Genomic DNA, 14,980 nt, shown 5'->3' with positions numbered 1-14,980 from the left:
AACAGAGAGTACATGATCAAGGGTGCATACAAGACTACAACGAAGTATGGGGAAAGAATTGTGCTAAGAATAAACGGTGTTATCCTGTATTTACCATCAAAATTCAACGAACTCGGAGACGAATATGTGAAGGAAATTGCTGGTGGAGGATACTCAATAACCTAAACTTCTTGTAGAGATGGAAGCGGGAAAAGTATCAACAATTTGGAATTAAACAAAGTTGATAAACCAAAATTCTATTATCCATCATTTTTGGATGAATAAAATATATACTAATAAAATAACCAATATTTATTAAGTTAAAAAAATTTCAACGTGTTCTTATTTAAATTTATGCAAAGTACTTTCAGTTTGAAATTATATCTTCAAAAAGAAAGATGTCTGCGCTTAATAGGAAAGACGAACGTTTAAAAACCTTAAATCGTTGGCCATTATCATATCCAGATAAAAAGACGATGGCTGCAGTTGAATTTTATTATATTGGGATAGGAGATTTGACCAGATGTTATTTTTGTGAATTAGTTATTCATCAATGGGATGAAACTGACTGTCCTGTTGCAGAAAAATTACGAATGTCATACAGCTGTCCGCTAATGAGAAGACTTTATACAAACAATATTCCCATCAATCAAGATATTTTAGATGATATCCTCCCTGAAATTGGTCTAGATGTTTGCGACACCAGAGAGTTTTAAACAATATTAGTATTATTGTTCACATTCATTGCATACACTTCTATGAATAAAATTTGAGAAAAATTAAAACACTCAAATCTTTGCTGTTTTATTTATAATCTTTATTTTATGTTTTGGTTTTTACAATCCATCTTGTATTATATCACGAATATAATACCATTTCTGTTCAATGAATACAAATATCTTAAATACATTATTAACAGCACATTTATACTTAGAATCTATATGTATTGGGCAGTTGGTGAAATAATCTTGACGAGTTCTAAATTAACAATATTAGATAAAGAGACGAGTGTTTTTTGAGCTTAAGGTCTTTATTGGGATGTAATTTATTTTTTGTTGTCACCAATATTTCGCAATAGTTTACATTGCATCTTCAGGGTACATATTATACAAATGTTTCTAAAAAACTAGTGTCAAGTTTACTTAAATCTACTTAAATCTAGATTTAAGTAAACTACTTAAATCTACTTAAATCTAGATTTAAGTAAACTTGACACTAGTTTTTTAGAAACATTTGTATAATATGTACCCTGAAGATGCAATGTAAACTATTGCGAAATATTGGTGACAACAAAAAATAAATTACATCCCAATAAAGACCTTAAGCTCAAAAAACACTCGTCTCTTTATTTAATATCAACAAAAGGTCGAAGAAAATCAAAATAGAAAATTAACAATATTAGTTTGAATATAGTTCTCCCAAAAGCATTTCTTCTCTTTACCATTTACAAAAAACGTATTGATAGTTGTTTAATGGTGAAAGAACATTCTCGATATCATTGTAGCAGATTTCGCCATCGGTCCAGTCTAATCCATTCACATGTGCTTTGGTATTTGTTGATTGTTCTGAGTGCTTCTCCATCAAGTTCCTTTGCACTATAAGGTGGTCGAAACAAAAAATTACTCGGAATAACAGAAGTTCCACACATAAATGATAGTTCCTTCATGAAAATGGTTTTATCATTTCCATGACAATATTGAAAGTCGGCAAATGCGACATCCGATCTTTGGATAAGATACGACATATTGGATAAATAGAATTAGACTGTAATGATTGCCAGTGACGTGAGGATATTTTATTCATGTGATCTTGCTCATTCTCATCAAAAATTTTAAACAAAGATCGCCGCAGTTGTATGTATTGAAACGTTGATCTCTTTTATAATTATATGTTGTATCTGGGCCCAAGCAACGTAAGACTTCTAATGGAGGTTGAAGATATTGTTTTTATAATATGCTACCCAGTGGGTACCTGGACCACTGTCAATATCTAAATTTATGATGCCACATTCTTTTCGATATGGTTTTTTAGGTAATTTGTCGCTCATATAAACACCTCTAAAGTAAGGTATGTATTTTTTTCCAAAGGTATTTATATGCGTATCGGTAAGTGGACCTTTGGGCAGCTGTCTTATTAGTTTTTTGGACTTTCATTTTCATCAACATAAATTCCATAGCCTTTTTTGTATGGTTTGAGATAGAGACCTTTACCCATAGCTTCTATGGTTTTGTTATGTCTGGTTTGCTCTTGCAACTCTTCTTTGGCTTTTTTAGCATTCAAAACTGCATTGGTTATCGCAGAACTGCCCGAAGCTAATGCACCCAACGCTCCCAACCCAGTTAGAATAGGTATGAGAGGTAGAAATCCTCCCCTTTTGGGTACCCTTATTACTCTTGGTATGACCACATTTGACTTTTTTCCTCGAAATGTTTTTTGTATTTCATTCTTTGCTATTTTTATGGCAGCATTAATATCAGTTGTTTTAACGCTTTTAAGGGTATTTGTAGCATTTTTAAAAATTTTCAGCCCTATTAAACGCTTGGGGTTTCTGGTACCCAACCCCATGCCAAGCTTTGTCTTAGCCTTCATTATATTAGTTACAAGATATGCGTTTATTTTTTCTCCAATGCTACTACCCTTTGATTTTACTCGTTCCCAAGCTCGTTCAGTTAGTTTACGATCAGCAATATGTCGTTGTTCAATATCTTTTTTTCTGTGAATAGGCAATATCGTGTACTCTGCAAGCAGCATCCAGTGGATTAACACCTTGATCTCCTCTTTGTATACGTTTTCTTAGCTTTGTACCTGGTCCACAAAATTGATAGCCTGGTAGATGAAGTTTGTTTGGAAGAGAGTTTATCAACTTATTTACAAGTCCTCCTCCTTTAACGGCTTTCTTTCTAATAAATCGATTTGCGTTGTAAACAATCATTTTATACTTTTTCACATGTGCTAAACAAAATATATATGTAAATCGATTATATATATTATAAATAGTCATGTGTTCTTATACTAATCATTAGTTGTAAACATGAGATTAGTTGAGCAACATGCTAAAATTACAGTACGAAATTGGGACTTCATACAAAGGAAAACCCCTCGACATAGTACTTTGTTACCCAATACTATACGAGCATTAATAGCGGGTCCATCAAACTGTGGAAAGACGAATGTTATGCTTAGTTTGATTGAAAGCCCTTGTTGGAGCGTATTAAACATTTTGTTTTTATTTTTGAATTTGGTTTTATTTTGTTTTAATTTTGATTTTTTCTTCTCCTTCTATTTTTATTAATTTCATTTTTTACATATTTTAATTTGATGTTTTTTAATGTAAACATACTTGAATTTCGTAGTTGTAATAAATAGTATAAAAATAGTATGTAAGTAATAATGAAGTTAGCTGTAAAGAAATAGGATAAGAAAATGAATTAGAAAATGAAATAAAATCAGTTGTTGTACTTACCGCCAATTAACCGCATCGTCTTCGACTTCTTCTAAAACCGTCCAAAAAGAATCCTGAAAAATAAATAAAAATTCATAAATCGAAATTAAAATAAATTGTTTTTATTTTCTCTCACCTTAAAATAAAGAGTGAACATTTTGGTGCCGAAACCCGGGATATAAAGTGTCGGTTGTGTTTTATTAAGTTTCTATAAAACCAAATTTTGCTAAATTGCTGCAAAAGAAGAAGAAGAACATTAATAAAAAACCGGGCTTAACATAAAGACCTTTTACATAAAATATATACTTCCCGCATTATTGCCTGTTGCTGTGTTGCAGATCTTCATCAATGCCCCGATTCTGTGATTGCCGTCTCTGCAAATCCAAACATAATCAGGAGAGTGATTCTGATTCACAGGTAAAAGCGTTGTAATAATTTGTGTGAATCCTAACCTGTAAATTGTTCAGGTTTAGAGAATTTGTAAATTGTTCAAATTTGTCTGTAATATATACACTTCACACAAATTATCACTATACGCTTCATCATTAAAACATATTTACATTTTGTGAAACGCTTTGGCAATAGTTATTCGCGGCAAAATAACACGAACTTAATTATTACATTTAAATTAAGTTTGCTTTTCTTTTCCTATTCCGCTTTGTATTTCACTTTGTCAGCCGTTCCAATTGTTTGTGTTGTTGGTCTTTTCAAAGCACCACTCTCCGCGATTATTATTCAATTTTACTTCGCGAGTGAAATTATTTACACAAAATATTTATTATTTTTGGCAATTTGATATAATTTAATTATTATTTTCGCACATTTGCCACTTCTCTAATATTTTTCTTTTGTTTTGATTTAATTTCATTAGTGCCACATACTTTGTGAGTAATTGAGTACCCATCTTCGGTTATTCAATTTGATCAATTGTGTTATCGGTGTTATCGATATACACAAAATACTTAAGGGTGCTTTAGACTACGCAATTTTCCAAAATTTCTAATTTACTGAAATTTTTGTGTTTTCAATTGTCGAACTAAAATTAATTAATTGAGATAGTATTAATATACTATTTTAAAGCTGACAATTATATTTTTATTACAAAAAAGCGAGAGTTTATTTGATAATAAACTTGACATTTCCTACCACTAACAAATATAAAAGTGTGTAGAGTTTTTCTGTTGTTTGAAACTCCTTTAAACTTATTGATTAATATCAAAATGGCTGGTGGTAAGAAACACCAAAGTAATCCTGATACGGAAATAGCCAATTTGAAGCAACAACAGGAAAAAATAATAAAAAATATTGAAAGAATTAAGACTTCTTTCCGAGAAAAGAAAATATCCTTCAATTCATTTGAATTAGAATGTCGATTAGACATTTTAAACAAATATATTGATGAGGCAATGCATTTGCAATCCGAACTATGTAGATATTCTAGATCCCGATAATGATGATCGTGGTGAATTGGAAGACTTATGTGTATCGGCAAAGTCCCTATTTTTAGGAGTTTTATCTAAAAATAGGAGGAGCAGTATGCCTGAGACTTCTTTTTGTGCTCAATCGCATCAATCTAGATTGCCAAACATGAAATTGCCAAAATTCAGCGGAAAATATTCCGAATATAAGAATTTCATAAGTCTTTTCGAAAATTTAGTTCACACAGATCCGACATTGACAGACATAGAAAAATTCAACCATTTGATTTCATGCTTATCTGACGAAGCTCTTGGTACTGTAAAAGCTTTTCAGATTTCTGAAGAAAATTACCCCAAAGCATTAGCCAGCTTAAAGAAGGTTTATGATAATGATTGCTTGATATTTTTTGATAATATTGCTAAGCTTTTCGATCTTCCTGAGATCACCAAACCTTCGGCTTCTGCTTTGCGAAGCATGATCGATACTGTTTCTGCCATATACGATTCATTGTTGTCAATTGGTGATGACAAAAAGATTACGAATGCAATTTTAATCCACTTAGTTATGTCAAAGGTCGATCCAATCACTAAGTCCAAATGGGAAGAACAGCTTGACTTCGAAAAGCTCCCATTATGGTCTGATTGCGAGGCTGTATTAAATAAAAGATACCAGCATATTTCTGCTGAGGAGTCTTCTGGTGCAAGACCCAAATTAAACAAACCCAAATTTGATAATCAGCCTAAAAGGAATTTCAAGACTTCACTTTCTGTTTCTAAACAGAAACAATCTCCAGAAAAGTGTGTCTTCTGTAGATCTTTGCAGCATAACATAACAAATTGTTCTTCTTTTACTGCTGTACCAGTTCTCCAAAGATTTGAATTCATTAAAGCCGTCCCTGCTTGCATTAATTGTTTGAAGAAGGGTCATACGGTGGCCAAATGCAATTCAGGAGTGAAGTGTAGAGTATGCAGTGGTGCACACCATTTCTTACTGCATCGATATGCTTCTGATAATCTAAATTCAAATCTGTATCAAGAGCAGCCCTCTACTTCCAGTGCTTCGGTCAACCATTCGGCGTCGAGTGAAGGCGTAATTTTGGCCACAGCACTAGTTCAGGTAAGAAGTAGTTCTGGGAAATACATTTTGGCTAGAGCTCTTCTAGATTCCGGTTCTCAACCTAATTTGATTACAGAGGCTTAAGGTAAAACGAGAAGGTGGCAGATTAAATTTAACTGGTATTTCTGAGTTATCATCATTTTCAAAGAATAGTGTCCAACTGTCTATAATGTCGAGACTCAATCAAACCCAATTTTCTTCTAAGTTCTGGGTGTTGAGTTCCATAACAAATATTCAACCCGATAAAAGGATATCAATTTCTGATTGGAACATTCCTAAAAATATTGAACTGGCTGACCCTAGTTTTAATGAACCTCGGAGAGTTGATTTGTTAATTGGTGCTGAAGTTTTCTTCGAACTTCTTTGTGTAGGCCAAATCAAACCAAATCCGAGTCTTCCAGTTTTACAAAAAACTTCGCTTGTCTGGATCGTAGCTGGAAAATACGATGAGTCAAAGGGGTCCACTTCTACTATATGCCATTTAAATAGTTCAATAGGGAATAGTGAAACGATTGATGCAATTGTTAGAAAATTCTGGGAGTTGGAAGAGATTCCAAATAATTCATTAAAGATTTGGTCTGATGAGCAAAATAAATGTGAGGAACATTTCCAAAAATATGTGCGACGTTTACCGTCAGGGCGCTTTCAAGTGTCTTTACCTTTCAAGGAAGATGTGAAACGTTTAGGTTCGTCATTTGAAACTGCAAAAAGGCGGTTTCTCTCTTTGGAAAGGAGACTTTCTCATGACGACACATCTAAAGGAATGTACAATTCCTTTATGAAAGAGTATCTTGACTTAGGTCACATGGAAATGACAAATAATAAAATTCCTAATACGCCACATTATTTCATTCCTCATCAATGTGTTTTCCGACCGCAAAGTACAACTACTAAACTTCGCGTCGTTTTTGATGCTTCGAGCAAGACATCTTCACATGTTTCGCTCAACGATCTCTTGATGGTTGGTCCAACTATTCAAGAAGAGTTGTACTCCACTCTGCTTCGTTTCCGTCTACATAAATATGTAATTACTGCAGACATTGAGAAAATGTACCGTCAAGTTTTACTTGACGAGAAAGATAGAGATTTTCACTTAATCCTTTGGAGACAAAACGATAGTGATCCGTTACAAATTTTCAAATTGAAGACGGTCACTTATGGCACATCTTCTGCGCCATTTCTGGCAATACGTTGTCTTAGCCATTTAAGCGATTTGTCCAAAGAGACTTTGCCAATTGGGGCTGAAGTTGTTCGCAACGATTTTTATGTTGATGATTTATTGACTGGTGCTGCTGATTTGAGTAGTCTGCTCACAATTCGTGACCAAGTGACTACCATTCTCAGTTCTGCAGGATTCAAATTGACCAAATGGTTCTCAAATCATCCTGACTTTAATGAAACAAGTTGCAGTGAAAAATTATTACACTCAGGTTCTGAAACTGCAAGAGCATTAGGAATTCATTGGGCTCCAAGAAGTGATGTTTTCAAATTTTATATTGAGGGAGGCTTTCAAGATATGAAGGCTACAAAACGACACATTTTGTCAATATCATCACGTTTGTTTGATCCCCTCGGTCTCTTGTGCCCTATAATCACCAAAGCCAAAATGCTATTGCAAGAACTTTGGATTAATAAATTAGACTGGGATGAATCGATTCCTATGCGTTTGAATACAGCATGGGAAGATTTCAAATTTAACCTTTCGAAGTTAGATACGATTCAAATCCCAAGATTCGTAAACACGACCACTTCCTCGAGGATCCAAATTCATGGGTTCTCAGATGCCTCGATGCGAGCCTATGGCTGCTGCTTTTATGTTCGTGCTTTGGACTCCAGTGGAGTTTCTTGTCGGCTTTTAACAGCCAAATCCAAAGTAGCACCGCTCAAAACAATGTCTCTTCCGAGATTGGAGCTATCAGCAGCACATTTAATGGCGAATATGTGGTTGCGAATTAAACCAATGATGAACTTTGAAGTTGAAAATATATACTTTTGGTCTGATTCGGAAATTATATTGTATTGGTTAAAAACCCATCCTTCAACTCTGGCCACTTTCGTCTCGAATAGAGTCGCAGAAATTCAAGAATGGTCAGAAAGCGGTATTTGGCGCCATGTGCCCACCAAACAAAACCCTGCGGACATAGTGTCGAGAGGATGCAGTGTTGAAGAACTTAAATCTTCAATATGGTTCGAAGGACCCGAATTTCTATTAGACGATATGTCTAAATGGCCTGTCAACAAACATTTTGAGTTGACAGAGGAAGAAAAATCATTGGAAGTAAGAAAATCCAAAGTTTTATTGGCGTCAGATAGTAAGACAGATAAGGAATGTTCTGAGAGCATTCTTCTAAAATTAATAAATGATCACTCATCTTATAAAAAGCTTCTTAGAGTGGTCTCATATATCTTTCGATTCGTTGATAGAGTTAAGAAGCGAAAGATTCCAATTTCTATCTGTCTTACAGCTCAAGAGTTGAATTGGTCTTTCCTGAAATTGGTCGAAGTAGTACAAAAGTCCAGTTTTTCAGAGGATATTTCTAAAATAAAGAAATCAATCTGCCTAAAATCAAATCTTCAAAAATTGACGCCATTTATACACGATTTCTCTGAGTGTAAAAGAACATTTTCTCTCTTAAGAGTAGGTGGAAGGTTGCTTAATGCGAAGTTGCCACATAATACGAAGTTTCCCCTTTTACTCCCAAAAAAGCATCATTATGTTTCGATATATTTGAGAGATTTACATTTCAAAAATTGTCACGCTGGTACAAAGGCCCTAGTAGCTTTGTCCCGTGAACGAATTTGGCTAATAAATGCCCGTGATGAATGTAACAGAATAGTTCGGAATTGTATTCATTGCTATAGATATAAGCCAAAGCTGATGACCCAAGTAATGGGAAATCTACCCACTGATAGAGTGAGAGCTTTACGTCCTTTCTTAATAGTAGGCGTAGACTTTTGTGGTCCCGTTGATATTACATTAAAAATACGCGGGCGACCACCTACCAAAATGTATATTGCCGTCTTCGTTTGTTTTACGTCCAAAGCGGTTCACCTTGAATTAGTATCTGATTTGTCATCTGATGCTTTTATTCTTTCTTTTAAAAGGTTTGCCGCAAGGCGTGGGCTCCCATGGAAGATATGGTGCGACAATGCGCCAAATTTCGTCGGGGCCAGCCGAGAGCTGAGGGAACTGCAAGAGAGGTTCCTAGCAAGCCACAAAGCCGTGGAGGAATACGCAGCCTCGTGCAGCGTGCAATTCAAGTTCATTCCTCCGAGGGCTCCTCATTTCGGGGGCCTGTGGGAAGCTGCCGTGAAACAGGCGAAGTTCCTGCTTCTGCGAGCTGTCGGCAAAGTGTTGCTGACACAAGAAGAGATGGTCACGATGCTCGCAGAAGTAGAGGCGGTGCTAAACAGTCGCCCCATAGCACCGCTGTCTCCAGACCCCAACGACGAGGAAGCTCTGACACCCGGGCATCTACTAGTCGGAGCGGGTCTGCGTTCGCTGCCGCCAGAATTCGTCGACGAAGACAGCGTCAACAAGCTGACGTTCTGCAAGCGTTGGCAGATGCTCTGCGCTCTCAAGCAGAGGTTCTGGCGGGTCTGGTCCAGGGATTATATCCTAGGACTGCAGGACAAAGGCAAATGGAACCAGCCTCAATCCAACCTGGAGATCGGACGCCTGGTGGTAATACACGAGGACAATCTACCGCCTCAAGAGTGGCTGACCGGCCGAGTCGTCAGCGTCACCGAAGGCCAAGACGGAAAGGTCAGGGTGGCGGAGATAAGGACGAAGAGAGGCATATGTAAGAGGCCAGTTGCTAAACTTGCTCCATTGCCAGTAAATTGAAGACCTGCGGTCCTTCAATGGGGCCGGAATGTTGGAGCGTATTAAACATTTTGTTTTTATTTTTGAATTTGGTTTTATTTTGTTTTAATTTTGATTTTTTCTTCTCCTTCTATTTTTATTAATTTCATTTTTTACATATTTTAATTTGATGTTTTTTAATGTAAACATACTTGAATTTCGTAGTTGTAATAAATAGTATAAAAATAGTATGTAAGTAATAATGAAGTTAGCTGTAAAGAAATAGGATAAGAAAATGAATTAGAAAATGAAATAAAATCAGTTGTTGTACTTACCGCCAATTAACCGCATCGTCTTCGACTTCTTCTAAAACCGTCCAAAAAGAATCCTGAAAAATAAATAAAAATTCATAAATCGAAATTAAAATAAATTGTTTTTATTTTCTCTCACCTTAAAATAAAGAGTGAACAGCCCTAATGGATTAAAATTTGAAAATGTTTACATTTATTCAAAATCGCTGTATCAACCAAAATATGAGTATCTAAAGAAACTGATTTCGTCTGTAAAAGGGATGGGAATGTTCACATTCACCAACAATGATGATGTTATACAAACAAATGAAATAAAACCAAACTCAATCATGATTTATGACGATGTATCATGTGATAAACAAAACAATATTAAAAGATACTTTAGTATGGGTCGACATAAGAATGTCGATTCATTTTACTTATGTCAAACATATACGCGGATACCAAAGCATTTGCTGCGTGATAATGCAAATATGATAATCATGTTTAAACAAGACGATCTGAATTTAAGACATATATACAACGATCATTTGGGGTGCGACATGAGCTTTGATACCTTCAAAGAAATTTGTCATGAATGCTGGAAGGAAAAGTATGGATTTCTGACGATTTCTAAAGATTATGAAATTCACTCTGGGAGATATCGAAAAGGCTTTCATACATTTATTCAACCATAATATTATTTAAAAGATGTTATATAGTTTATTTACATTAGTACACCTGCGACAATGGAGGAGGAAATGTTGAAACGACTTGTAAAGTCCAGAAATGTTTTGAAAAGAAAATTTCAAAGCATTAAAATGGGCGAAGACGCTAAAACTACTGAATTGAAAAATACTTTTAAACCATTAACAGAACCCATAAACAGACTGCTAAAGATAATAATCTATATATATAAAAATGGTGTAAAAAATGTATAGTAATTCATAAAATCAGAACGGCTAGGCCGATTTCTGTAAAATTTTTTGTCAGTTATTCGTATTTTCGAGTAGAAGGTCTTTACGGAAGAAAATTTTGGAAAATCTCTCTGGAAAAGTCGGAAAATTGGAAAAATCGAAAATTGAGTTTTTGTATGAAATTTTATTCCTTAATAGCGAGACGAAGTTCGCCGGGTCCGCTAGTAATAAATATAAAACAATCTTGTTGGACTCAAATGCATTAAAATTAAACTATGACCCTAATGGTCGAATCAAGGGGAACAAAGGACACAAATATAAGCGGATAATTAAAACGTTAATGGGGGATACTCACAGTAGCAAAGTCTTAATGACACTAAATCCTAATAAACCCAACTATATATACTATATATACCCAACGAGATGGTAGACCGATTAAAGCAGTTGATAGCATCACAACAAGCCGGAAACAATAATCATACTAATGAGATTATTTCGATTATCGAAGAACTTCGAAGAAGACAACATAATATATTAAGTAAACATCAAAGGAAAAAATCAACCTATGACTGTTGACAAGTTTGGTCATCATTATAATCATAATCCAAAAACCAACTCAATAGAAGTAATACAAAATGTTTCGAGAATACTGGGAATTAATATTGACGAAGATAACAACCTTGACGTGCAAAATAAAAAAATTAGGAACGTTGCACCCCCAGCAGAAGGAACGGATGCGGTCAACCAAGCATACGTACATTCACAAATCAAGCACATACAAGAAGTATTAAACCAAAATATTATTCAGGAGTGTACTCTACTACGAGAAGAAATATCCCTACTAAAACAATCACATAGGGACATTTTTAAAGTCTTATCTCAACCACCATTCAACTCAATTGCACTAATAAATCCCCCAAAACTTGAATAATGGAAAAGCGAGGATTGGTGAACGAACTTCACTCTTAAGCACGAAGAAATTTTAAAAGACGAAGGGTTATTACAAAGTGTATCGATGATCTTTGGCAAGCTGACTTAGCTTAAATGGGCAACTATTCCAAAACAAACAGGGGATACAGATTTATGCTTACTGTCATCGACACCTTTTCGAAATTTGCATGGTGTGAAGCACTTAAAACAAAAACAGCCGCGGAAGCATATAGAGCATTTGAAAAAATTTTGAAAGATGGAAGAATTCCAAAGAGTTTGCAAACCGATGATGGAAAAGAATTTTTCAACAAGGAATTTAAAAAATTAATGCAGAAACAGTCCATAAACCACTACTCTACATACAGTATCTTGAAAGCCTCAATTGTTGAACGTTTCAATAGATTTTTAAAGGGCATGATGTGGAAGGATTTTAGCTACAATGGAAATTATCGATGGATTCATATATACAAAAGCTTGGTTGGCCAATACAATAAAACGCCTCATCGAACAATAAAAATGGCACCTATTCAAGTAAATTCATCGAATGAGAAGATATTGTCGAAATCTGCTTTCAACCACATAAAAATCTTTAAGAGACAAAATCTTCGTGTGTGTTATTATGTTCGCATCAGCAAATACAAACACCAATTTGAAAAGGGGTACACACCAAACTGGACTACGGAAATATTCAAAATAAGACAAATAAGAATTACAAACCCTACTACTTATTTACTCGAAGACTATGAAAGAAATCCCATACATGGTTGTTTCTATAAAGAAGAACTTTTATCTACAAAATATCCCAATACATACTTAGTTGAGAAAATATTAAGAACAAAGGGTGATAAAGTCTTTGTTAAATGGCTGGGATTATCAAACAAGCATAATTCATGGATGGATAAGAATAATGTATTGTAAACTTAATACATTTAAGTAATTTTAATAAAATAAATAAAAAAAGAATCTTACAATTCAAGAACGTTTACTTTGACGGGTAAATCATCAATAGACATCGGATTTTAGCATGTTTTTTATTTCTTATCCGATTGGACTCAAATTTTGGATCTAGGCGTTTTGAGGGTCAATTTTTCGATATTTGGGGTCATATCAAAAATATGCAAAAAATATGCAAAATATATGCAAAAAATATGCAAAATATGCAAAAAATATGCTAAATACGAAAGTGTTATTTTGACAAAAATCGTCAATTAAATTTGGACAACCATTAAAAAAGCATTCTAAATTATGTTTTTTGACGTTTAACATAGTTTTTTGCAGATTATTATGTTATTGAGACTCTCGAGATATTCCGCCACAGGAATAAATCTAGACTAACAAGACTTAAATCAGTTTTCACCAGGTGAGAAAATGTCAAATAACCCAGCATTCCTATTACAACATAATTTGCTTCCTATACTCAAAAAAGCTCAATCAGAAATGTCAAAATCAACGTGTCCAAATATGGTAATAGTTTCGGCCGAAATTGTCTAGCAAAAAAACAAAGAAGCTAGAGTTAGTCATCGCTATTTTTGTTTAGATAAAAGCGCAATTTTTTCTAGTTTTTGGAAAAAGGGTTCGTTTTTTAGCGAAAAATGGGGAAAAGTACTAAAGTACCATTTACGATTCCACGTTCTGGAATATAACGATAATTAGAAGTATACGTTTTGAATATCCACATATTAGATTTGAATATATTTTATAGTGTTTGTCCTTTATTCAGTATATACTGACATAAATTGGCAATTTTTGTTCTTTATGGTCAAAAAGCTTCTTTGGAAAAATGCTCTAACTGCCACGTTAATTTTTATGACTTGGTTTTAGTTTAATGCACTTAAAATACATAATTTTATAATATCGGAAAATTGGAAAATGTTCACTCCTCGGCGAAAAGTAATGCATTATTGTTATACCCATCCACGATGAATAATAAGCAAAATGAAGAACGCCCAATGATTAGTGCAAAATGAGATCACTTAGAAGAACCACACAATAGAGTGGTAGTGGTAAAATAAGTCAAAAACCTTGGAATTGTTTTTAAAATGGCAAAACCACTCACATATTTCTGCTAGAAAAGTATTTGGAATGCTAAAAAATATGGTTCGTTCATTCCTGCTACAGGAAAACAATTTTGATAACACAGTCGAAAAGTCATAACCGTTTTGTATACACAATTGTTTAATTTATACCCGTCCGTGTACTCGATAATTTGTACTAATTATTACCATTGCTTCGTATTTTGACAGTTGTTTAATGGAGAAGTTGGTAAAAAATTGTTTCAGTTTTGTTTGTTGTATAGGATATAAATAAATATATTAAGAAAAATATTCGTGCAATATTGTCATTAAAGTTGTCAAATGCACTATACACTAAAAGGCGAAGATTTTAAGGAATATTAATTTATAAAACGATGAAATTCCACATCTGTCTCTAGGTTTGCTTACATACTGATGTAAACTTTAAAAATGCCATATTTCTAGCACTACTTTCACAATCTGATTGGCTTTTTCTTTTTCCGGATTGTCGAGTAGAAAAATCTCACTATTTTTTACACGTAGAGCACTTTCGTTTAAGTGTTCGTTATTAGCAATTACAATTTAAAAAAGTATTATTATATAACTTCCACGAGTGATTTAATCATATAAAATGATTTATTTTGCTTACAATTCGTTAATCCGAACAAATTGATAATTCGGACATCGCCGAAACCTGTGGTCTAGGGATTATCGCGAATGTACTGTATATATGGGAGCAATGTCCAAATCTGAACCGATTCTTATTCCGTGAAGAATTTGTTTCCTTTCCCCAATTTTACAATTTTTTATTTCCGTATTTATGACCAAAAAAGGAATATTTTTGTCGCTTCGACTAGAATACGCCATAATGAAGCGAATCTAGTAGTTTTCAACTTTTAACAAATATTGATTTTAAAAGAATTTCACTTTTAAAAATTATTTTCCGTGTGGAAAATTCAGAGGGAAATATTCATGATGGCACCGTATATATTTTTATATGTTTTTAATAAAATATGAACGATTTTATGTAATATTCAATATTTTCTTAGCCTTAATTTCTTGCTCATTTG

The 14,980-nt window shown here is 34.0% G+C and overlaps 1 protein-coding gene and 1 long non-coding RNA gene across 2 annotated transcripts; one reads left to right on the top strand and one right to left on the bottom strand.

Annotated features, from left to right (window-relative positions):
• Window positions 1-3,276: 3,276 nt before the first annotated feature.
• On the bottom strand, window positions 3,277-4,317 carry LOC141392973 (uncharacterized). The gene is made up of 5 exons (XR_012409932.1): window positions 3,982-4,317; window positions 3,715-3,795; window positions 3,558-3,655; window positions 3,443-3,495; window positions 3,277-3,379 (listed from the first exon to the last, which is right to left on the bottom strand). It is a non-coding gene; the product is annotated as an uncharacterized lncRNA (long non-coding RNA).
• A 2,402-nt stretch (window positions 4,318-6,719) lies between these two features.
• On the top strand, window positions 6,720-8,433 carry LOC141392340 (uncharacterized). Its single transcript, XM_073965291.1, has 2 exons — window positions 6,720-8,234; window positions 8,422-8,433. The coding sequence occupies exons 1-2, from the start codon at window positions 6,720-6,722 to the stop codon at window positions 8,431-8,433; spliced, it is 1,527 nt and encodes a 508-aa protein (XP_073821392.1).
• The last annotated feature ends 6,547 nt before the right edge of the window (window positions 8,434-14,980 follow it).

Source organism: Musca autumnalis, unplaced genomic scaffold (assembly GCF_047663935.1).
Source record: "Musca autumnalis isolate F117 unplaced genomic scaffold, ASM4766393v1 scaffold_2, whole genome shotgun sequence".
NCBI classification, from domain to species: Eukaryota; Metazoa; Arthropoda; class Insecta; order Diptera; family Muscidae; genus Musca; species Musca autumnalis.
Note: the sequence above shows the minus strand (reverse complement) of the source record. Positions and strands in the feature narration are given on the sequence as shown.